At 42.6% G+C, this 25726-nt stretch overlaps 1 protein-coding gene across 9 annotated transcripts in view; it reads right to left on the bottom strand.

Annotated features, from left to right (window-relative positions):
• The window catches only part of tns2a (tensin 2a), a 67127-nt gene that overhangs the window by 6377 nt on the left and 35024 nt on the right, over positions 1-25726 (bottom strand). For 4 of the 9 annotated variants that reach the window (XM_031286375.2, XM_031286380.2, XM_031286382.2 and 1 more), the window contains exons 4-22: positions 18327-18365; positions 17855-17896; positions 16745-16794; positions 14675-14858; positions 13877-13927; positions 13650-13772; positions 11295-11359; positions 10728-10811; positions 9973-10085; positions 8362-8422; positions 7860-7935; positions 7352-7481; positions 5041-5106; positions 4768-4884; positions 2998-4575; positions 2569-2734; positions 990-2239; positions 351-482; positions 69-164 (exon numbers count right to left, since the gene is read on the bottom strand). In XM_031286375.2, coding sequence (XP_031142235.1) covers positions 69-164; positions 351-482; positions 990-2239; positions 2569-2734; positions 2998-4575; positions 4768-4884; positions 5041-5106; positions 7352-7481; positions 7860-7935; positions 8362-8422; positions 9973-10085; positions 10728-10811; positions 11295-11359; positions 13650-13772; positions 13877-13927; positions 14675-14858; positions 16745-16794; positions 17855-17896; positions 18327-18365 — 4423 coding nt within the window. The remainder of the gene's footprint in view (positions 1-68; positions 165-350; positions 483-989; positions 2240-2568; positions 2735-2997; positions 4576-4767; positions 4885-5040; positions 5107-7351; positions 7482-7859; positions 7936-8361; positions 8423-9972; positions 10086-10727; positions 10812-11294; positions 11360-13649; positions 13773-13876; positions 13928-14674; positions 14859-16744; positions 16795-17854; positions 17897-18326; positions 18366-25726) is intronic. The other 5 variants (XM_031286376.2, XM_036008191.1, XM_031286378.2 and 2 more) reach the window with 4 other exon arrangements.

Here is a 25726-nt window from a genome sequence, read left to right as displayed (position 1 = left end):
CTTTCCTAAAGGTGCCCTGTTCGTGGTACTACAAATATTTTGTAGTAATCTGGAGCAGGAAAACGTACCAAAGTAGGGCTCATTCTGACACCCTTTAATCTTGACTCCCCGAGGGCCTGTTTCTATAAGGAAGTGTCTGACCAGCTGTTCCAGAGGGTCGCTCACTGTAACAGCAGAGACTAACTGTAAGATGCAAGTATCATTGTCTACCAAGGACAAAGCAACTGCTGAATAAGTACAATGGCACATAAAATAGCCCGAATGGCTAGATTGTGCAGCTGTTGCTGAACAGGCGGAACAAAAATGTGAAAAGGAGATATTTAAATGACGTAAACTATAATTGTTTTTACCCTTGCTGCTGTGGTTGTTGACATTGGGAGGAGGTGTAGCCACCTTCAGGGCCAGGCCATAGGCCCCCTGGAAAGAGTTACTGTCTCTGATCAGGAAGGTCCCTGCCTCTCTCTCCTTCAGAGCAGCAATTGCTAAAGCCAAACACCAAAATGTTAGAAAATTGTATACGCTAAAATGGGTTTGATCATAGCAAACAAGATTAGGGCTGGGTATCATTCAAAAGTTTTCGATACCAGTACCGATACCAACTTTGATGCCGGTTCCTAAACAATACTTTTTTTGATACTAAATCTTTTTTATTTATTTTTCAGTTCCTTCTATTTGAGCCCCGTCTCTGTGTAACATAGAGTTTTCCCTGCATGCCTCTACGACATGTATTGTTAAACAGCCAATCACAACCATTATTAGATGTTGGTAGAAGCATGATGCATGTTCGTTGGCTCACTGACTCTGATGAAATGTATCCCTTAGGAATTGAAATTGGGTATTGAATGAACAAGGCATTTTTCGATACTCGATACGTTAGAGGCAAATCGGTCGGTGCCTAAAAAGTATTGAATTCGGTACCCAGCCCTAAACAAGATTGTTGATTGTTGTTGATGAAAGGAATAAAAAGAGCTTCACCCTCTCAGACCTACCTTGCTCTCTGGAAATGCCAGGCTTGTACCAGAACCGTGAGCTGTCCTGGACAAACTTCACACTGACACTATTCGCATTCTCAATCTCCACAGATGCCACACCATCATTTTTGCCTGCAGGTGGTGCAATTTCCCCCACGGTGGGAGAGAATGTGACATGGAGCTGATGCTGAGCTATGCTGGTGCTGGAGGGAGGCACATGGCCCGCGGCTGTCCTCAGAGTTCTCACCCCATCGCTGGGTGACCCTGACTGGACGGGCGGGTGGCGCTTCTCTGGCAAAGGCGGCTGGGGGTGAGGAAGGGGGATGGAGATGGTGGAATAATTGGAGTAGGATGGATAGAGCTGAGGAGTGTGAGCGGAGTAGCAGGGCTTCTTGTTATTGTCCAGAGCAGAAGTGTGTCCGGCAGCGCTGTGTTCCATGCCTGGGTAGTGGTGGTGCGGGGATCCGTGCTGCTGGATGTGGTTCGGATGGTGGGGGTCCGACCCACTCAACATCAGCCTCCTACCCAAAGTGGCGAAGCCAGGAACTGGGGCATCAGAGACTGGGGAGCCCTCCATACTACCGGAGGCCGGCTGGGGGGATAATGATGAAGCTGGAGTGGGAGATGCAGGGGCAGATGTGGCGTTGGGGGTGGGGGTGATCATAGGTTTTGCCGTTTCTGGGTGAGGTTCCCTGGTAGGAGACGATCCGATGACATGTGTTGGGGTTGGTCTTGTCAATCCGCCGGCATGGGTTTGGGTTTGGCTCTGAGGTTGAGGCACTGCCTGTGCCACAGTGGAAGGCAGAGCAGCAGCCTCTGAAGGATGGGGGGTCTGGAGAGTGAGAGGGCCAGGTTGGGAGCGTGTATCCGGCGCAGATGAAGCACGGATAGGGGATGATGGAGCCTGAAAGATTCCCTGGTTGGATGTGGTTGGTGTAGCAGAATCAACAGCGGAAGTGTTCTGTGTTGCCGAAACTGACGGTGTATTTGGGCTACAGTGCTGCTGTTGGGGAGTAGTAGGGGACGGGTCTGTTGGTGCAGTGCAGTGGTTGTGGGGTTCTGTTTGTACAGGTGTGGATGTGTGTGATTGCGTGTCGTTGGCCACCTGCGGCACGGATGGCGGCTCTGTGCTGCTTCTTTGGTTTTCCAGGGATTCCTGGGCGATTATATCAGCACGGTAGTGTCCGTCCTGGTGCTGGGGAGCCTCGTAGTCACTGCCGATGATGTCTGTGGTCCGGATCTCATAGTCTCTCCCTACTGGACTGGGGCTTAAACGGACAGACATGAGTATTACTTTCACATACCTTCTGATCTAGCGAAATATTTCTAAATGTTGTACCCCGGCCCCCCTTTTCAGTCTTATTGTCATCATTAACCCCATTTTCTTCTTGCTGTAACATGCGATATGTATCTGGATATCTCATCTGGATAAGGAACTGCCATGTGCAGAATGCCATGTGATTGGAATGCGATCAGATCGTCTGTCTGTCTGTCTGTCTGTCTGTCTGTCTGCGTGATATTTCTTTCTACCCTGGCAGTGAGGGGCACTCCAACCGACACTACTGTCCCTCTTAGTAAAAGAACAAGCGTGGAATACCTTTCCTGTGTGCGTAGAGGACTGCTGGTGTGGACAGGAGTGGACGGTCCAGACATGTCAGATGGCGTGGAGCATGCAGCATGGCCGTCTCTGTGGACCCTCTTAAAGGAACCGTGGGTAATGTGATCCCTCCAGCCCACACTTTCACCAGAGCTCCGAAGGCCATCTGAAAAGGAAGGGAACAATGGATTACATTTACAAAAATGTAAGCTCAATATTTTCAGCATAATGGGATGTAATATATCTCCTTTGCTGCCAGTGTTTATTTAAAATTAAATGCTTGCTTTTTGGTTGTTAAGTCGGCGACAATTTGTGAGTAATGTGTAAGGCATCTGTCTAGTTCAGCATAAATGATTCAGTGCTTGCTGTTGTTGATTATGGATCATTTATACACACTGTTGAGGGAAAAAACATTTCTAAAAGTCTCACCCGTGTGTGAGTCAGAGCCATATGACCGCTGTGAGTCTGGATGGGGATGGTGGTGGTTATGGTGATGCTCTGTTGGCCCGTTGCTTTGGCTGCAGGGCCCTGTCATGGAGGAAGCTGGGGGCAGCGGGGACGTGGACTCAGACTGGTAGCCCGAGGCGTAGCCCCTGCTTTCGGACGGCGAGGGCTGGTAAGGCGAGCAGGGGCACACCTGACGCGGCGTTTGGTAACCGCTGCTGCTGCTGCTATACTTCAGGTCCAGGTGGGAATGAGCATGGGACCTCGATGCCTCTGGATAAGCCGGGTGACCCGACGGCAAGGGGTCAAACGTGAAGGCTGGAAGATCGTGACCCTGTGGGCCATAGGAGGCTACGGTGGCCCTACGATGCCAATATTCAGCCTCTCTGTCCCTCTCCCACTGCAGTTCAGCCTCCCTGTCTCTCTCCCAGTGGAGAGACAACTCTCTGCCTCGTCTCAGCCCAGGATCCCTCTCCCAGTGGAGCTCAGTCCCTCTGGGTACCTCTGCTTCCCTGGCTCTGCGAAGCCCCACCTCCCTCTGCTGAAGTTCCGCCTCTCTGTCCCAGGGGAAGCTGTCCCCTTGGTCCAGCCTCAGGCTGTGATAGGCCGCAGAGTCTTCTCTCCTGATGCTGCAGTCTCTGCAAGGGCAGCCAGGGGGTGGTAGACCATCCATTAGCATTATGTCATGGTAGGTAGGGCTGGTGGAGGGTTTGGGGTGGTGTGGGTGGGGATGGTGGTGGCTGTGAGGTGGAGGAGGATGGTGATAGGGACCGTAGTCGTCTTCTCGACAGCAGAGGCGGCCCGCGGCAGACAGAGGGTGGTGATGCGGGTGGTTGTGAGAGTGGGGAGTAAGGTCTGGTGATGGATATGGGCAGATATGTCGAGATGAGGGAGCCTCCGAGCAGGAGCGGTGCAGGTAGTGCGGCGGGCCACTCTGGCGGTCCCACACCAGATCTGGAGGTGGAAGGGACTGGTGCGAGTGGTGGCTGTAGTGCTGGCACAGATCCATGTGTGACGGAGGAGCAGCTGTGTTGGGGCTGGCAGAAGGGGTCGCCCCGTGGTGCCCATTGGTGCCGGGAGCCCTGTCAAGGCAGTAACCATTAGGCATGAGGAGGGTGCGGTCACAGCCAGGCTCGGCACAGCGCTGGGACCGGTAACCATCCCGGCAGGAACAGGACCGACTGAGCCTTAGCGTCCCAGTTCTCTCAGAGGGCAGAGAATCTCCATCATCCAAGATGGCGGTCTCTCGCTCTCCATCCCGGTTTCCCTCTATGCCTCCGAGAAGACGGTCAAGCTCCTCTCTTTCCTGTCTGGTTGGAGACGGGCGAATGGGCTCTTCCCGGCGCTCAGGATGGACAGATGATTGGCTCAAATGGACGGAATGGGCTGAGAGGGCGGAGTCAGAACCTCTGGGGATGAAATTATCTGGCCTATCTTCTTCAAGGCCTGTCGCTGAACTGCTGCCATTGGCTGAGGTGAGAGAACCAGAGCCGGGACCTCGGCGCTTCTTTATCTGAGCGTAGAGACTGCCATCTAGAGGACCTCTGGTGTGGGCAATATCTACTGTAAGAAAAAAAGACAAGATCAGCTCTCAATCTGACGTACTCATTGGCTTAGCAGATGTCCTTTCATTTCTACTTTTCTACATTTCTGTTTTTTTTAACTAACTTCTGCCAACTTCTTGTAAATATCCCTCATTAATTACTTCATATCAAGCTGAGATTGGATATGAAGAAAACAGTTAAAGAGTGGTACCCTCCAGGCTGTCCTGGTATTGCTGGTTAAAGTTCTCATAGGAATCCCAGCGAACCACTGGGTCACCAGTGTTGTAGTCGACAGTGACAGCGGGGTCGTTCTTCTGGTACTCACGGCCTGAGGAAAGACGTATCTAATTTACATTTTTGATTTTTGAACAAGCTTTTTGTTACAATTGAGCATTTACATCAATTTGTCTTTTACCCCTTTGAAAAATATAAACTAAATGTTTGAGGTCAAACAGATTTGAAGTAGAATTTGAAGTGAGCCAACCTTTCATTTTCTCAGGTCCAGAGGAGAAGACAAACTCAACTGTGGCATCAGATGGAAAACGCTCATCTGGGGAGAAGAAAAAGGAAAATCAAAACAAAGCGGGAACAATTTGTCAAAATGCTCAAAAATCATAGCAAATAGCTCTTTTTCTCACATAAAAAAATATTTATTTGGAAGTTTTAAACTCTCTTCTTCCAATGTAAATGTAATCTATTCATGAGACAGAGATTTATGAAAGCAAGACAGTGCTTCACTGATGTGGGGAACCCCCTGAAAGGAATCAAACAGTAGCCTAGAAATCTATACGCACCCTAGCGGCAGCAAATGTTATTTGCAGCCAGGGTCAGTCTAGCAACTCTCCGTTGGCTTGCGAGCTGGAAAAACCAAATTCGGGTCAGGCCAATCACATCATGTATAGAGTCGGTGGGCGGGTTTAATATAAGGACGGCAGAGTTGCAACAGTTCCGCATGAATTCCCTGCTACTTGAAAACTTGGCGAACTGGGGTCTTTGGAATCGGCTTTGGCATCTGGAAGACTTGGAGTTAAGCACTGAAGTCATTCTTAAAAAAGGAAGATGTGTTTGGAGTTTGGCCGACCGGATACGGCAAAAGTTTAATCTATCAACTAGCGTTGCTCTGGTTGGCTATGAGTGCAGAGGGAATTTGAAAGACAACCGTTTATCCCGCCCCTCGGATTGAGCCCTGCCAATGGTGAGTTCCCAGACCCAACATCTTGATGTGGGTCTGGCTTGTCAGGCTAATCAAACAGTGTTTCTACACCAATATATCAAATATAATAATATCTTCCACATATGTGACTTGAGTTGCATGAACCCACAATGGTGTGTTTATGTACAATTGTAATGCTTCATTTAGTGTAATGGATTGACGACCACATACACAGACATGCTTCTCAGCTACACATATTCTGTCATTTCAGAGAAAGTGAAACCAAGAAGGAAATGAGGTAATGAGCATATTCATTACAGACTTAAGCAACAGACCAGACCAGAGCTCACTAGGCCTCTTTTACGCTCTCTGAGGGATAGTTAGAGACACTCGCTCCCTGCATACAGTACAACTCATTCTTCTCATACTCCCCTCCAGAGAGCTGTTATTATGTCCAGGATTGGGATTAAGCTAGTACTATTAAGGGATTTATTCAACCACAGTATTATGAAGCCATGCTAGGTAGCAAACCACTGTGAACACATTCCCACAATGCTCATTTCCAAAGATTATGTCACTTAGTTGTATGTGATGATTATCCTACAGCAATTAACAAATTGTGCCTGAATGACAATTTAAGAGTATCCAAGGAAGCAGAACCAGGAAAAATCCACTCTCCACTTTATTTTATTTTTTTTACATACAGATTGCATAACTTTTGAAAGAAGAAATAACACAATCTTAATTTTATAAATCAAAAGTTGAACTCCTAAGCAATACAAAAAGCACATGCTCAATTCAATCCAATATTAACTCTTATTTTACTTCTGTTTTTGGTCTTCACAAATTTCTGGGAAAAATATTTGTCTTTTTATCTGCTAAATGCTCCGTACACCGGCTAGCCGCTAACTGTGTCTGCTGTTTGGTGCAGGGCACGTCGTGTACAATTGGTTTTTAGAGCTTTTCTCTGAAAAGCCTCCAGCCGCGGTTCACTATACTATGTTCTGCAATAGAGGAAGCTGCAGTTTCAGGACCGCATTTCTACGACCACATTATTAAGACCACATTATTAAGACCGCATTTCTATGACTCTAGTAACCGAACGAAACTGGCATACTGCGCAAGTGTCAACTCTTAAAGTTAGCAGCTACCTATGAAGGTTAGGATTAGGTTAAAAGACAGGGTTAGGGTTACAGTAACTACATTCTAGCATCTACCCGAAAAAGTAGGGTCCTAGAAATGCGAACATGAAAACGGCAGCTTCCTCTATTGCAGGAAAATGCTACTCTCGGGTTAGAGTGAAACAAAGTTGTGGGCTGGAAAACCAAACCAATCAGTTGAATGATTCGATAAAATTCAGTAGAGGGGAGGGGAGATGAAGTTGGGTGATAATTCTCTGTGCGTTTACTTTGTGTGACCCCTATCATGCAAAAGTAGTCATGTGAATATAACAAATGTTAATTATATCTGCTTGAAGTGGGTGCCACTGATACAATTGTAGCCACTGTACATGCCCCATACTACACAGGATACATGCTGTACTCCTGGACTTCCCATAAGAGGAAATGCTGCCGTATCAATGTGGAATAGGTTTGGATAAAAAAAAAAAAAAAGAAGCTCTATACAACCTAAATAAACATACCAGTACACGCTTCATCCAACTCCCCTTTGCCAAACCAGAGCTGGGATCCGTGGATGGTGCAGGTGTGGAACTGCAACCTGAACACAGTGTCTCTGTCAGCAGTCTGGGCTCGCCTGTGGTAGCATTTGACCTGCAGAGGGAGGCAAAGAGGGAAGAAGAGACGCATCTCAAAACGCATGTGGAATAATGACGGGTTTGAGCAGTAAATTTAAGGGCTTTGTGTTCCAAACCGAGTGACAACGAAATGACTGACTGCACAAAACAGACAAATTATGATTCCTAGTTAACAAAGTGGCGAACAGACCAAAGTGTATTATTTCAGAGATGAAATACGACAATAGTAAATATGTGAGTATACTGTATGTACTATTTATTTGTAAAGTATTTCTTTTGTCTGTTGAAGATAAAAAGTTTGAAAGTAATAAAAAGAAAGTTCTAAGGTCCTGATTACAACCCCACCCATATCAGGGGGTCCTATGTTTGTCATTTCCTTCCCATGTGAACTCACCATGATGTCACCCTTTAGCAGCAGTGCCGGTTCGATGGTCACACACAGGCGCCTGCCTCCAGTGCCCTGAAGGTTACTGTAGTGCAATGGGACAGCAAACACAAACAAGCCTGTTAAATAAAAACAACAAAATACAAGGAACGCAAGCAGATACAGTATGTGACCCAACATGGATCATCTGAAACACTGTGAAAGATTTGTTTGTTTGTATCATGTCACAGGGTACTATTAAAATGATTGATTTTAGCACTTTTTGATCATGTTTTCACTTGTCAGTGGCTATTATTCACATTTATTAACTTGGAAAAGCCTCGAGGTAAACAATAGCGTTACAAGATGAGTTAAACGCTGAATTGAAGAAGAAAGATGCCCTTTGTGTATTTCTTCCCACTCCTAGCTCTTTAAATACTCTGACGGTGTTGAAACCTCAGCTCATGAAAGAAAACACCCCAGAGCCAACAAATAGCTATCAGTTGGCCATATGACAGCAAGGGAGACTCACTATATGCCTGAAGTGTAGACCAACTGCATGGACTGGTAGATCTTCAAGAAGGGGTAGTAACCTAAGGAGGAGAACAGAATAAAGACATATCGAGCATGATCAACACGAAGATAGAGGAATGTGCTGTCCGCCACCCACTCCTTCTGGACTTGATCAGCAGATGAAAGATAAACAGACTTGTTTGTGCGGGTGGAGGGTGAATGTGACCACTTATGAGAGCTCTGCAGTCAGCAACATTGCTATGATTCAGTAGGCAAAGCCTGTCAGAGCACCACGCCAACACAAGCATCACATCACATGTACATTTTATCTGCGTAGTCAGACCAGACAGGAGAACAGAGACAGAGAGTTCATGTCAGTTCACCTAATGGTTTTCACGTTTTCAGTCCTTTCTACTGAAGACGTGAGAGATAGAGATGTAGGAAAAGATGCAAGGGAAAACAAATCAAGGAGTGAAAATGACATGTCCTCTCCTCTCAGGCATCATCTGAAGCAAAAATGATGGCAACATGCATATAGACTGTCTATTCATATATATTGCGTTATAACTGATCAACATCACTAACTAAATCATAATTTGCACCAACTGTTTTCGTTTTGTTTTGTTTGACTCTTCACTACATCCAGGCAGTGTTATAGACTGTCTATTCACGTATATTGTGTTATTACCATATCACTTTCGCATATCCATCGTCTTACTTATACCTTACTTTGCACTGGCTTTGTAATGCTTACTTAAGCTGCACTATGTAGCCTTTTGTATTCTGTATTCCTGTACTGTATTGAATGTGAAACTGTATGTTGTCCTGCACGCTTATGCTTTTCTTGGCCAGGTCGCCATTGCAAATGAGAACCTGTTCTCAGAGGCCTATCTGGTTAAATTAAAAAAAATTTAAAAATTAAAAATCAGCTGTCGGTCAGCTACAATGGCTCTGTAGTGACTTTCAATGCCTTGGAGCTTGTATTTGCAGAAAATGTGATGTCGAACTAACTGCCTCTGGATATTAGAAGGGCAAGCTCTCTCTGTATTTATAAAAGGAAATTAAAGACCTGTCTTTTTAATCTGACTTTTAAGTTGGAGTCATGTTATATATATATATAAAATCATTGGTTTTAACATTATTTTTTAACATTTACATTTACAAGTTGAGGTAATAACAAGGGCTCATTTTTACTACTACTACTACTACTACTACTACTACTGCTACTGCTACTACTACTACCAGTTCCTGGTACCACATTTCCAAATAAAATCCATTTACACATACACGTATTTCTTATACTGCCTTTGCTATATTTATAACATTTGTCCAACCACAGTTTGTAAATGTTTTATTTATTCATTATTTGTGCATGAATGTATTGATTTTGTTTCTGTTAAATGATTATTTAATAATACAGGTTGTGTTTAAAATGTCCCATACAGTAATTTGTAGAAATACAAATAGGCTAAAGTGCACATGATGTAACTATATCTAAAATCAAAATACAGAGGAGTAAGGAATGATCGAATAAGGGAGTAGAGATGACGTACCCATAATGACACATGCGTTAGAAACAGGCAGATGTCTGTGCTTTGGTGATTTGGCAAAAAAGACTAAACAAACACACCTCCTTCACCCTGGAAGTTGGGGAGTGACGGGATGAGAACTTGGTGGAGGAAGAGAGGGCTGCTGTTCATCTTGATGGCCCCGGATAGAAGGCCCCCAAAGTAATAGATATACCTGAAAGAGACCGAGCGTTGTGATATACAATAAGGGAGATAAAAATGGGGAATAACAATAACAGATGGAGACTTGCGATCATAAAGGAGTATCTTTAAAAGAGAGTAGAAAAATGCAAACAGCCCCAGAGCAGACGATGCTGTTGTCAGATAGCCAGCCAACAGTGGTTTCTTCAAAAAAGAAAGCCAGGCAGGTATAAAGACAGGAAAACATATTTTCCTGAGTCTAATACATTTCACTTTTCCTTAAACGATCTGCCCATCAGTTGAGAAAAATCCATCACAACTTAATTCAGGAATACTCTTAAAACAACTGTCATTTTCTTAACACGTTTTCTGCCTTTAATATGAGTATACTGTATGATTACTGTAAATGTATATGTGTGTCTGAAATTTCCACAATTAATCTTATTATTTACACCTACTGTGTTAAAATGTCTGATGTGAAAAAGGCCTAAACCTGAGGTTAAAGATAAATCAAATCCAGCAGTTGTATGCATGAAAAGCTTGAAGCTAAAGGCTGTTTTCTCTTTCCCTGAAATAGGATGCATTTAATAACCTCTGCTATGGTGGCATACCTTCAACCACTCCCCCCACCCTTCACCCCAGCCAATTTCCCCTCATTTCATCCCGTGGCCTCTACCTGTTTTGGGACGGCTGGAGGGAAGAGGACACCTTATCTTCACAGAACTTCCTCATGGCGAGAGTACTGAGAGCCTGGTCCGCCCTGCACATAAATGAACACAAACACACACACACACACACACACACACACACACACACACACACAATTTCCATCATGGGACTTCCACCAGACCCTCTACAGTAGATGCCAGAAAGTACATGGATAGGATACAGCTGGCATTGGCCACTGGATAAAACAGTTTCCACTGTTCCTGTGCAAAATCCACTGGGCATAATTTATCAAACGACTTATCAACAAAGTCTGAATAGAAATCCTTGTGCTGCATATACTTGAATTAGAAAACATCAGCCCTTTAGATATACTGTTGCAATACGTTTTTAAACATATTTGGCATGCACATCTTAATAGTTGAATTTAAAATCCAATGTGCACGTCGTTTCAATACTCTTTTGTGTGGATATTCTGATGAACAAGAAAATGTCAAATTGTGGCTTTGGAGGTCTCCAACACACACACAGACACACAGACACACAGACACACACACACACACACACACACACTCACCCTGCGGAGATCTTGCTGTAGTGCATGTAGGCTGCAATAATCACGCCTGTTTTACCTTTGTTGCCCTGTAGGAGGGAGAGGGAACAACATGGGCAAAGTCATGATTTCATCCCCAGACACTGTGGTTTGTACTAAAACAGCTGATGTTCACAGCTTATAATATGTGAATTCTTTTTTACTGCAGGGTTAATTTTTGATGGAGAGACACCGCTAGGCAGAGAGAAGGGATGAGGACAAGCCAGGGGCATAGAAAGATGTGGACAAGCAGTTTGAATTCAAATTAAAAAGCTCCCTGTGGTGGGTTTTTTTCACACTGGGTGTTCCGTACTTCCTGACACATTCCAAAGACATTCCAGTCTCACATTCCTAATGTAACCCCTCCAGATACCAATACGAAGGCTGCACCTCAACACTGAGCACAAATTTTAGCTTGTTTTGCCCTGTGCGTCTGTCAATGTAAGAGTCTTCATTGACAACAACTTTGTTTATTCCCGTCCCTGGCGTGATCTGCCGCTGGGAAAGAATTGCCTGTAGCTGGAATGTTTTGGAAAGTCAGCAGACCACAGAAGTAGTCTGGTTTTAGGTTTTGAATTCTTCTGACCAAAACCAATAAAAAAAACACCCAGACAAGCTGTGTTAGCTGGTCACTGCTTGGTAGCAGTGGAAAAGTTCAAATTCCCAGTAGCTTCCTGAAAGAATGACAAAAATGAATCACTAAATGATGTGTAACAACACAGAAGTTTAACATCGAGTTGACAGAGTTTGAAATTCATTGTAGGGTTCATTTTCTGGCTTAGTGAATTATATGGTACACTCAGCAATTTTGGTTTTAGTCGAGTTATATTTTACCTGCAATATGTAACTGAATTTATAACACAAATAAAGAATAGAGATGAAGAGAGATGAAGGCAGATTTAACGTAAGCAAGTGAAAGAAATTGTAACTGACATACATGTTCATATTTATCCATGATAAGCATTGAGGTGGTTAGTTAATTATCATCGTAAGGTACTTTATTGTCACATACACATACATGTAGCGAAATTCTCTGTATTTAACCCGTCCCTCAAGGGAGCAGTGGGCAGCCATTTACAGCACCCGGGGACCAACTCCAGATCTTTAGATTAGATTAGATTCAACTTTATTGAGCCAGTGCCTTGATCAAGGGCACTGACTGGAGAACCTAGTACATGTTTTTTGATTTTTTTTTTTTTTTTGATTTTTTTTTTGGGGCTTTTTCCTTTATTATAGTGGTAGTGGATAGACGTGAAAGGCGGAGAGAGACGGGAGACGACACGCAGCAAAGGGCCACAGGCCGGACCCGAACCCGGGCCGCTGCAGGACCCAGCCAACATGGGGCGAACGCTCCCACTGGGTGAGCCAGAGGCCGCTCCATGTTTTTTGATTTTTTGACCGGAGCACCCAGAGGAAACCCACGCAATCATGGGGAGAACACACAAACTCCACACAGAAAGGCCCGGAACGACCTGGATTCGGACCCAGAACCTTCTTGCTGTGAGGCCACAGTGCTAACCATTGGGGCCACCATGCTGTACTATGTCACCAGCTATTCCAGCTATATGGCAGTGGTGGAATGCAGCTAAGTACAATATATTTGGTGTACTTTGGTGTCATTTTGATGTACTTGTACTACTACTACTTTATCCTTCTTCCTCTCCATTTCAGGGAAATATTCAACTTGTATTCGGTTACATTCATCATAAAATATGATGCATTGTTATCATACTGCAAACAGTATTTAAAACTGCAAACAGTATTTAAAACTATCTCAATATACCAATTATATATATATATATATATATATATATATATATATATATATAGTGTAATTATGTGATAGTGTAATTACACTTTGCCGATCATTTGTAAGAAAAATGCTTTTTTTCTTAAAACAGAGTATTTTTAAAATGCGACATTGCTTACTTAAATAGAGTATCTGGATAGAAAACAGTAGAAGTGCTGGTCAACAGTCAACATGGCTAATGGTAATGTTATTGAGTGTAACATAATGTTAGTTCGAGTTATTATAACTTGAATCATATTTTTTTAAAATGCTCAATATATTCTGTGTGCTACACTTCTACTGTGATCCTTTTCTGGACTCCATGTAAGCATAGCATGTACTGACATGATATAGTTTATCATTTTTTAACACCATTCACTTAAAATTATTGTCAGTAAAAACTAGCAAATTAGCACTTTTTTACAATTCAATGCATGTTGCTGCAAAACTTTACTCATTGCTAAATTTCGACACATCTGCCCATTTCAGAGCTTGGGAAACGGTGGGATGTCCTTCTGGAAAAAAAACCTGGTGGCCTCCTGAACTCTGACCTTGCAGTGAAGGACCACCACGTGCTGGGGGTCAGAGGTCAGCCACGTCTCCATGGCCTTACATATGGCACAGATCTTATCCAGCGGTGGGGCGTGGAGGTCGGGCCAGCCAAAGTCATGAACCTGGTGGTTGAGATGGAGACATGTGGTTCGAGGAGATTAAACTTAAGGCTGTGAACTGAATTCTCAACACAGAGCTACGAGAATCACAAGAAGAGACATTCTACCTTTGTATTCAGTCGGGTGACATCGTGGCGTTTCTCCGAGAGGTTCAGGAGCTGAAACAGAAGAGATTTTTTATCACTCTAGCCTAGTTATCGTTTTAGTTGGTTCATCATGGGTGTGACTGTAATAAACTGCCTGTGGCGGAAGAAGTATTCAAATTCAAGGTCCTGCATTGAAAATGTTACTTGGGTAAAATGATGTAAATATTATCAGGAAAATGTACTTAAAGTATTAAAAGTAAAAGTACTCAATGCAGAAAAATCCTCACATTTTAGAAACTGGAAACGATGAAAACTGTTCTGTCAATCCACTGTTTAAGTGTTTAGTCGGCTAATCATTTCAGCTATACTTGTAGGCCTATATATTGTTGGATAGTTGTATTTATAATAAAACATCACATTTTATAAACTACATGTGTTTTGTGTGCAAACATTTTAATTTGTAAAGTACCTAGTAACTAAAGCTGTCAGATTAAAAGTACAATATTTGTTTCTGAAATGTAGCGGAGTAGAAGTAGAAAGTGGCAGGAAAAGAAAAGACCTCAAATTTGTACTTAAGTACAGTACCTGAGTAAATGTACTTAGTTACATTCCACCGCAGCCAACTGCTAATTTGAGGGTTGCTAACTGTATTTTGTGGCTTCCTGTGGCTGTGTCAAAACAATGATCTCTCAAGCATCATCATCTGAATGAAATATTATACTCTAAGGAGGGAGGTCAAATTCCCTGCTGTAACAAAATATATCACAGACAAACTATGTGACATGTTGCGAAAAGCTTCTGTAATCACTGTTTCCTCACCAGAAACTTGTCCTGGTGTTTGGACTTCAGCATGGCAGCCACCTCCTTTAGGTTTAGACGGTATCTCTGCTCCTCCAGCTTTGGGGGGAAGAAAACGGAGATGATCCTCTCGGTGATGTAGGTCAGGTCAAAGTCGTAGTGGCGCTCCATCACTCTCTCCATCACACGGTCCACACTGAAGCTCCTGGAGGAACAGAGAATGAAAAATGAAGGGGGTGGAGGGAAAGAGGAGAGGAGGGAGCAGGGGTCAGATAAGATAAGATAAGATAAGATAGACTTTATTAATCCCACACTAGGGAAATTCCTTAGCTACAGCAGCTCAAAAAAAAACCAATGTACACACATCAGTATAACACAAATACACATTTAGTCAGGTGGTCATGCAGAGAGAGAGAAAGGTAGACACGGGTCAAAATGTGAGCGTTACTACACGTTGTTTGTGGCAGCACAACATGAGTGTGCTCCTTTTACACTCAGTCTGAATAAACTTCTGGCTGGATGGATAGTGAGCAAAAGAAAATAATGGATGAAAGCAAAAGAGAGAAACTGGATACTATGTGTGACATGTAGGCCAGCTCAAAAGCCAACTTGTTCCACCACATGATTGACGCTTAATCTTCCTGAAATAATTAAGGATGTGGCCGATTGACGCTTAATCTTCCTGAAATAATTAAGGAAGTGGCCATTGGTCTGAGGAGCAAGTGAAGGAGGGAGGAATAAAGGACTGAAAGGACAATAATTGGAACAAAGTGCAGAGCAGTGGAAACCCATTGACATTACATTCTGTTGAAAATCAGGCACTTCCATAACATGTATTTTGAGAAACTAGAAAAAGCATTTCCTGCAGAAAATTATTGTGAATGCTGAAAAGCTAAATTGCTAAAGCTAAAATGGATTGCTGGCATACTTGTGTAAGAATGTGAAGTAGTGAGAATAGTTGGAAAAGTGGGAATGGCTTTAAAGGTGCTGTAGGTAGGATTGGGAAGATCCAGGACTTAGCCAAAAAATTTGAACATCGACAACTTCTCAGTCCCTCCCCCCCTTTCTGCTAAAGGCCAAAATGGTCTCCTAAGCCCCTCCCCCCACAAGAGAGAATGAATGTGTGTGCATGAGCAGTGATTGAAACTGTCATGAGTCATGAAAAGGGCCAACCTGGACTGGGAGTCGAACCTAGGTCAGAGTCTGCAGTGACTACTTGCCTGTTGGAGCAGTGCAAACCACCATAGTATGGTATGTTGAAAAAAAGTCATGGTATATTATATTGAAAAGAGTGATAAAAAGTCAGAGTGTAGTATATCAAAAAAAGTCATAGTATAATATATCAAAAAAAGTCATAATATAGCATGTCGAAAAAAATGATATCAAAGTCATATTATAGTATGTCGAAAAAAAGCCATTAAAAAGGCATAGTATGGTATGTCGAAAAAACCTAATAAAAAAAGTCATAGTATTGTATGTCGATAAAAAGCGTCATGAAAAGGGCCAGGGTTGAACCTGGGTCAGAGTCTGCCTTGCTATCTTGCTTGTGCTAGTTGGAGCAGTGCTAACCACTAAGGCACTGTGTCACCAAAGAATTTATTTTGAAAACAGTAATTGCATAGTATCCTGAAAAAAAGCCATTAAAAAAGTCATAGTATGGTATGTCGAAAAAAGTGATAAAAAAAGTCATGGTATGTATGTCTAAAAAAGTCATAGTATGGTATGTCGAAAAAAGTCATAGTATAGCATGTCGAAAAAGTGATAAAAAAGTGATAAAAGAGTGATGTAAGTAACAAAGTCATAGTATAATATGTCGAAAAAAGTGATAACAAAGTCATAGTATAGTATGTTGAAAAAAGCCATTAAAAAGTCATAGTATGGTATGTCGAAAAAAGTCATAGTATAGCATGTCGAAAAAGTGATAAAAAAGTGATAAAAGAGTGATGTAAGTAACAAAGTCATAGTATAATATGTCGAAAAAAGTGATAACAAAGTCATAGTATAGTATGTCGAAAAAAGCCATTAAAAAGTCATAGTATGGAATGTTGAATGCTGAATCAGCATTCACACAATAAATGAGATGACTTCTACCTTGGCAGGGTGTTTCTCTGTTTGGTGTAGGTCAGGGACTTGGTCGACCCCTGTGAAAAAAAGATACGTTTGGTTAATGAGGCCATCCCACAAACCAAATACATAGTCCAGTCAAGCTCAGATGCCTTATTGCTGTTATTTAATTCCCACATAATGAACCAATAAGTAAGATCAGTATTTTTCTAAAGTTACAATCTGATAAAAAGCAAGGAGGAAGCAGAGAGGAGTGATACAACTGATAATTGAAGCAATTAAATTGGGTAAAACGTAGGTCTGCTGAACATGTAATATTATTATTATTTTTTTTTTGAGCTTTTCTGCCTTTCATTTGACAGGACAGTTAGGTGAGAGAGAGGGGGAAGACATGCAGGAAACAAGTCGGATTCGAACCCTGGACCTCTGCGTCGAAGCATAAACCTCTCAGTATACTGTATGTGCGCCTGCTCTACCCACTGAACCAACCCGGCCACGATGTAATATTATTTTAAAGGTTTTCTGTCTGATGCCATTTTTAGGAAAGGAACATAATTTGCAGCATCATTGATACAAGAATATGATATTTAATATAGATTTTTACAATATCAGATATGTAGTTTTATTGTTATCAGACTTGGAAGAATTGATGAAAACAATACACCAGACTCTCTGTTGATCGATATTCATGTCCCCAGGGAGTGAATTCAAATGTATTTGGTGACCCCTGACCTTTTCTATCGCGCCACCACCAGGTCAGATATTCCCTTTTGATACTCAGAATTTTAGATCTGATGGGCTGATTGAAAATTACTGAACACATTCATGCTTTCTAAATGATGCAACATTTCCATTAGACTAAAATATCAGCTCTAAGATGTCTCATCATCTAGCAGGCAGATTGCCATTACATTTGCTGAGCACATTCAGAGACTCTTAGTGTATCTGGCATTGCTCTTACTTTGGTTTGTTCTGTATGTGCTAAATCAAATTCAATGACGCCACAAACTGCTTTTCCCTGACAAGTTTGGTCATTTTCAAGATAAATAGCATGAAAACGAGGACATTGTGGGGCAGAGAAAAAGTAAGGGGGTGAGGAGGACAAGTATAGAAAATAGGAGGATAAAGTGTGCTCACCAGGTTCTGGATGTGTCGAGAAGGGCCGGCCCCTCTACGCTGCTGGATGCAAGGAAGGAGCAGCGACAGGATAAAGGAGAGGAGAGAAGGGTGTGAAAATAAGGATGGTAAGATGATGTAGGGCAAAGGGAGGAGGTCGAAAGAAGGTGAAAGAGAGGAAGAAAGAGGATAGAAGGGAAACAGAGGAAGGAAAGAAGAGTTAATTAAACAAACAGACTCTCTAATGGATCAACATGACGACTTCCTGTAGCAACATCAACTATTTTTTTCTTCTAGACTGGAATCCTGCAGTGCTCCAGGAATGAACCGAGCTCAAACTGGGTTAAGGGCTCGGCTCCCCAATAGGAATTCAGCAGGAGGAAACCATATAGTGGTTTTGGGAAGCCATACCTTGCAACTTAGGCCAGGCGAAGAGGGAAAACTAGTCTTGTAAACACAATGCTATTGAGGAAAAGAAATGGAGGATGCTTACCAGATCATTTGAGGGAGCTGGGATGCATGCCGAGGTCACCTGGAACACACAAAGACAGTTACATGTGAATATAAGGTTCACACTGACACACAGGAAAAACAAACAAGCATTATTTTTGCCTCAGAACAGAGGGAAGGAATCAGAGTTGGTAGATGATTAAGAGCAAATACTTTCTCACACAAAAAGATAGAGATGGAAAAATCCACAAATAAAAGACCAAAGTCTGACTAACTATTGGACATTAAGTTCATGTTAAAGTATGATAGAGTAGTTCAACATTGTGATAAATATACTTAATCACTTTCTTGCTGAGAGTTAGGGAGGATTGATAGCACTCTCTTATCTTTCCGTTAAATACAATGCTGGAGCCAGGAGTAAACAGCTAGCCTCAGTAAACTAGGCTGCTGTTCTCTTTGCTAACAAAAATTGAGAAAGCTAGCATGCCATGCTGTACAGATAATCACCTAACCGTCTCAGAGATAATGAGGGAAAGCACTTTTCTATCTGCTGCACTGAAGATAGAAAAATAGTGGATAAAGGAAAACGCTGTTCGTTGACTTTTAACAGCCCCACTGTAAAGTTAGCTTGTAATTAGAGTGCTAGCCTAGCAGGCCAAGAAAAAATTCCAGAACATATGTCCCCGTAAAAACTTGTCAAATTTCACATTTCGTTTTTGTACGGGTTGAACAAAGGAGACACAATGTGTTGGTAGGTATATTTTTTCACCTTCAGACAAAGCCGGGCTAGCTGTTCCCCCTGCTTCCCGTCTTTATGCTGAGCTAAGCTAACTGTCTCCTGACTCCATATTTAGCCTAACCGCTAGACGTGGGAGCGGTATCAATCCTCTCATTAAACATTTGGCAAGGAAGTTAATGAGGGTATTTCCCAAAATGTCAAACTTTAACATTTTAAGATTTAAAGAATATCCACCAGAATTTTGGCCCATCAATCAACATTAACTGCCTCTGTATTGTTGCGCAGGAATGTGTATTGCCAACACAATCATGACATTTCACCTTGTATCTCAATTTGTCAACTAGTGCTGGGAACACTGCCCATCTAAGATTAAGATAGTGTTTCACCACTGTCAGACAGCTCAGCAGTGCAACTTGTTGAGGCCAGACTGGGGGAGGAATGTACAGGGTGACATTTTTAAGAGCTACACGATGATGAATAAAGCACAAACACTGTCTGTGAAACTACTTAGATGCACTTAAGTGCCACGTAAATACACAGCTGATGTTTGAGAGCATGTTTGGAAAATGTAAAGTATGTGCAAATGTGAAGCCAAATACACAGCTGGAGGAGCACTGGGACACATACAACTCCCATGTTTGTTATGGGCCTACAGGTCAATAAACTAGGACCAAAGGAAGCAGGAGCTGAACAGCAGCCCTAATGAAGGGGGCCAAGGGCCATAGTCATGCTTACGTAACACACGCAACACAGGGACACACACTTGTGCATGCACGCACACGCACACGCACACGCACACGCACACGCACACACACACACACACACACACACACACACACACACACACACAGCAGTGTTCCCGCTACATGGCCCTTTTTGGACTGTTTATTTGGATACAGGAAAAGGGCAAGGGCTTGTGTATATCTCATTGTGCACAAAAGGGAAGTTGCACAGGCCCTGAACCTGTGGGTGTGTCACCACAGTGTGTGGGTGTGTGAGTGTGTGTGTGTGTGTGTGTGTGTGTGTGTGTGTGTGTGTGTGTGTGTTGTACAGTTTGTGTTAATCTTTCTACCTTTTTTCTTAAGCATCAAGCTCAGTGTCTCACTGTTGCTCGTATGTAACCACAGACATCAACAGGAAGTCAGAGGAACAGATAATAAGCTAAATCGAGACTTGCCTTGTTTGACAGAAGTCGCAGGAAACAGGTTTGGGTTCGGCTATCAAATGACTAACTGGATAATGTTCCTGTATGACTCACTCTGAGAATTAATGTTTTTTTTCCATCTCCTTAGGGAAATGAATCTCAAATCCTATCCTGTGTTGTGGTTCTTTTTTTTATTCCCAGCCTGAACCCAATTCATGACCAAATAGGTTTGAGTTGGGTCGGGCTCTAATTTCTCTTAGTTCCCTCGGGCTGATGCAGATCAGTTTCATTCTATTTTTCAGGGTTTTTTTCCCCCCTTTCTTTAATCAGAGCATGTAAAACAATGCATTGTGTTTGGATTGCACATCTAAAAGACCCTGTTTAAAAAGACAGTGAGTTTGACTCTGCAGCTTCAAATAAAGCTCATCTGCCATGAAACAAATGTGGCTCTTTAGATATGACAGGGCTGGGCTTGATTTCTGTGCCCTTTGCATGCTGTACCCTAATTCTGTCTTTCTTCTAAACTAAACTTCCAACTACCATGGCAAGCAAGCAATTACCTTCTTCCTGTCCTGGTCAAATATCTCTTTCCCTCTTTTTCTCCTCTACTGTCTGCTTTCCTCTTAACTTTCAATTGTTGTATACTTTCATTTTGCATATCAGGCATTTAGCCAACACTTCTGGGCAGAGCAATTTGCAAAAGTGAGCAGATAGGTGTTGAGTGTCTTACCGAAGGACCCTTTCCTGGCATAAATACCTGTGGGATCCTGGGATTTTTACAATGTATGTGCTTTGTGTTTGTTTGTGTGTGACTGTATTTACATACTGAAGATTATTGCATGCACTGAAACACAAGTGCCTTCTCCAAACCTCATCAATGCTTTCATGCAACTGGGACAGATAGTAGTTCCGGTGATTTTTATTCATTTACTACTGGCTAGCCTGGAACCAAGCCAACCATACAAGATGAATTTTAACAAGATAATTTTTAAATTTTATGAATCGTGACCATAAAACATGTGATTCAGCACAAAAAAAAGGAAAAATAGGCAAAGGTACAAGAAGGTGTACATAACTATCATTACAATGGTAACAGTGAGCTCTATCAATCAGAGACGGCGCTGTTACGTTTAGGATTGTGGGTAGCGTAGTACTTAAAACATGTTTTTCTTAAAATAAGGTTGACTTCATGCAGAATTGCGGCTTCTACAGGAGCATACTGTATACCACCGTTTCACAATCTCATAGCTCTTGGTAAGTCCACCTTGGATGGTTAAGACATTATGGCTAATAATCAAAATCTTGATTCAGAATATGAATGGGATTTTCCCTCCCAGAACCACACCGTTGAACTCTAGTCCTAGTTTTCAGTATAGCTAAGTGGCAAAATAAGGGAGAAAGCGGAGTGCAGAATCTGGTAAAGCTTCAACAAGTTGTTTTATCCGACATGCACCACAAATCAGAGCAGTGGCGCTGATCTACTGATTCTACTGATAATAATTTAACATAATCTAACATATATGAAAGAATACACATCAGTAGGTTTGTTTGTTTGTTCACACTCAGTCACACCAGCATTTTTTCCAGAATTTTACGAAAGGAAATTCCTCCTTAAAGAATGCAGATGTGGAATGTGGAATTCACCTGTCTCTCAGTAGAGCGCGGATCGGGCCGCATTTTTCTGTCCGAACCCCACCCGCGTCCGACAGAGCAGTAACCGAACCTGACCCGAGCCGGACAGGCATTAAGATATTTATGTTCGAGCCCGACCCGAGCCCGACACAGTTAAAATCTAATTTTTTTCTCATACTAATGACACATGTACGTTTGTTTGTGTGGAAATCCCGCTTTTTTAAGCAACTGTAGGAAGGCATTCGGAAATGTCAACAGATGAGCGCATCAGCGCACACGGGGGAACAAGCGCACGTTATCACACTACATAAGCTGTTTTAAATTTAAAATGTTCAATGCCTTATCGCGCTGATGTGACCGAGCCCGACCCGAACATAATTTCTAAATATCTGTCTGAACCCGGTCTGGCCGACGGGTCCCAACAGGCTCGGGTTGGGTATCCATCCTCTATCTCTCAGAACATCACTTTATCAATCAGAATGGGCATGTGTAGTTTAGGGCCTTATAAAGCTATGATGATACATGAAATATATATTTAGACAGAATCTGCTATCCCAGGAGGATACCAAGAGAGGACAATGTAAATTGGGAAAGTCCACATAAAACTGGAAGGTTTCGGGCAGGTACTGTATGTCACCGGGTCAGCAAACGTCTCATTCTGACTTCGTAGGGCTTGGTGTACGAACATTCAATGGAAGCCATGCCACCAAACTCATAATGAAATCTGGTGGTATTGTTGGAAAAATCAAGCAATTCAGGCTTTAACAAGACAAATGAAAACCTTCTGGAGTCTGTACTGGTTCCAGTTTCTCCTCACTGAGCCAATCCTGGAAGTAGTCCACGTTGTTTCAAATTTCCAGTTGTTATGACTACAGTTACCCAATTTTGACTGTGTACCCATAACTGCTTCTATTTTGGAATTTAGCATGAATTAGGCTTTACCTGGTTTGATGCTTTCACACTGCTCATTGACCCATTCCTTTTTCTCTCTAATCTTTTCTTCTTCTCCTCCATGTATTCCTCTACATCTCTCTCTCCCAGTGCCCAGTGAAGGGGCCTGCTGAGGGCGGTCGCTAAGCCAGAACAAACACACCACACCAGATTCCATCTCCCCAGGCCAACACTTAGGCACAAACTTCCTGCTAATAGACCTCCACCCATCTCATCTCATTCCCTCCATTTTTCATCCCTGTTCAAGTCCCTCTTTACTTGTTCTTTCTATTTTGTGTTTTACTACTTTTCCTCTTTAAGTCATATTTCTTTTTCATTTTCTTGTTTTTGACTCTAACTCTCTTCCTCTGTACTTTTTTTCAATCTCTCTCTTCTTTTCATCTTTTTCTTGTTCTAGTCTCTCACTACAATTTCCCATAACCACCCTCTGTTCCTTTGTTTATCCTCTCCCTTCTCCTCTTCTCTCGATCTCAATACTTCCTTTCCTCTCTTCCTTTTCTTTTCTAATCGAATCCTAACAAACACCTTCCTGTTTGTCTTTCTCCCACCTTTCCGTCTTCCTACCTAAGCTTTCTTGAAATCCTTTCATTTACTGCACCTTCCTTTTGAACCTCCACTGTTGTTCTCATGTCTTCGTGGTCCCCGGTCTTGAATTGTCTTCAAACTGGAAGGTCACAGGTTTGATCCCCAGTAACCAAATATCCTTGAAAAAAAGACAAAAACCCACGACTAGCTTGTTCTAACATGCTCCGGATTCAGGTGCTGGTTACATGCCTAAAATGTTCTTAATAAATAGCAAAGTAAAAGCTCAAGAAGAGTAGCATGACTTGACAGCATGACAAAATGACCAATATGACCAAAACAATCATGCAAATTACTTACACAACAACTGTTATGGAACTATCATTTTTCTCTGTACATTTCCCCCAGCTTCATGTTCACAAGTACAACTGCCTCCTCTCAGGTGGGTCCAGCTGTCGACGCTCAGAGAGCTGTGACCCCCATAACCCTCTCCAACACCCCCCCCACCTTCCTCCATCCCTTTCCCTGACCTCTTCCCTCCATCTCCGTCTGCCAGCCTTCTGTCCTTTTCTTCTCTGTCCGTTGTTTTGCTGCACTGACCCTGGCTCCTCCAGCTCTTTACATGCTCTTTGATCCATCAAAGCCAGAAGAAGCATAGCTAATGGATAGTGCACAGCTCTCCTACTCTCAACGCATGGCTTAAGAGCTATGGGCTCCGAGAGGGATAAGGGTGAGGCAGCAGCCTTGGTATGTTATTAGTGTGAGAAACGGGTGTGTTTGTGAGAGCCTGCGACTGAGTTTGAGAGTGATTCGTTGTATTAGCCTGACAAGCCAGACCCACATCAAGATGTTAGGTCTGGGAACTCACCATTGGCAGGGCTCAATCCGAGGGGCGGGATAAAGAGTTGTCTTTCAAATTCCCTCTGCACTCATAGCTAACCAGAGCAACGCTAGTTGATAGATTAAACTTTTGCCGTATCCGGTCGGCCAAACTCCGAACACATCTTCCTTTTTTGAGAATGACTTCAGTGCTTAACTCCAAGTCTTCCAGAGTCACGGCCAAAGCCGATTCGAAAGACCGCTGTTCACCAGTAGCAGCAGCCATCTTCTTTGTTTTCATGTAGCAGGGAATTCACACGGAACCGTCGCAACTCTGCTACTTATGTTAAGCCCGCCCACCAACTCTATACACGATGAGATTGGCCTGACCAGAATTTGGTTTTTCCAGCTCCCAAGCCAACAGAGAGTTGCTAGACTGACCCTGGCTGCAAATTACATTTGCTGCCGCTAGGGTGTGTCTAGATTTCTAGGCTATCATATGTGTGTGAATACAGAAATTCAATTTTTATATTCTGCGCATTTCCTGGAATGACATATGGAAAAATTCAAGGCAGCCCTTCCGCTGTACAAGAATCTAACTAAGGCAATTTAAAATTGTCAACTGTCACAGTTACATAAAATCAGAAACGATAGTAAATATATAGAATGTGCTCAACAAGGAGCTCCATCTTTTGTGGGACTGTAATAAAATTTGGCATAACAAAGAAAGCAATGATCCACTCTAAAAAAAGACATTCCACTCACACCACAATCATGTAAACAAGGAGATTTGCGTAACTTTACCAGAGTATCTTTAAAGAATAAAAATATATATTTCTTTCACTATGTATGGTCGTAAAGATGGTAATCATGAAAAACTGGATTGCATCAAATACACCAACTCAGAAAGAATGGATTACTGAAGCAATAGACATGATTAAGTTGGAAAAGGTAGAAAAATAATGTGACAGAATATGATGAAACATGAACGCCTAATGTCACTATAAAGGAAAAAATAAATAAATTAATAATTAAAATTATTATTATTATATATTATATATAATATTACACAGCCTTTTTTAATACTCAATTCTGATTGGTCAATCATAGCATTCTCCGGCCTGTTATTTCTGTACAACAGACCGTTGCTAAGTACAACAGACCTTTGCCATGGACTGAGTTCTGATCATCAGACTCTGGAAGACCATTTTTAAATTTATAAGATCTTTTAAAATCAATGCGAATCAGTGGATCCCAGAGAGAGAGAGAGGGTGGAGGAAACTGGCATTTCTAACAGTGCAAATGGCAACAGAGCAAACAGAGCATGAGTTAGCTCCATGGTTAGTTCACTCACCGGGGCGACCTAGCTTCCGCCGGAGAGCACAGGCATTATCAGCGGGTAACCTCTGTATTAGCAGCCGTGTAATAAGCGGGATAATGTAGAGTGAGCTTTTCATTATTGCGACCAGCTGATTCAAATCCTATTCTATTTTTTTTTTTTTTAAGATTATTTTTTGGGGCTTTTCCCCTTTATTACAAGTGACAGTGGATAGACATGAAAGGGGGAGAGAGATGGGGGACGAAACGCAGCAAAGGGCAGCAGGTCGGATTCGAACCTACGCCTCTGCTGGACTCC

The sequence above is a fragment of the Sander lucioperca genome, chromosome 12, assembly GCF_008315115.2.
Source record: "Sander lucioperca isolate FBNREF2018 chromosome 12, SLUC_FBN_1.2, whole genome shotgun sequence".
Classification (NCBI taxonomy): domain Eukaryota; kingdom Metazoa; phylum Chordata; class Actinopteri; order Perciformes; family Percidae; genus Sander; species Sander lucioperca.
This window is presented reverse-complemented; position numbering and strand designations above follow the sequence as displayed.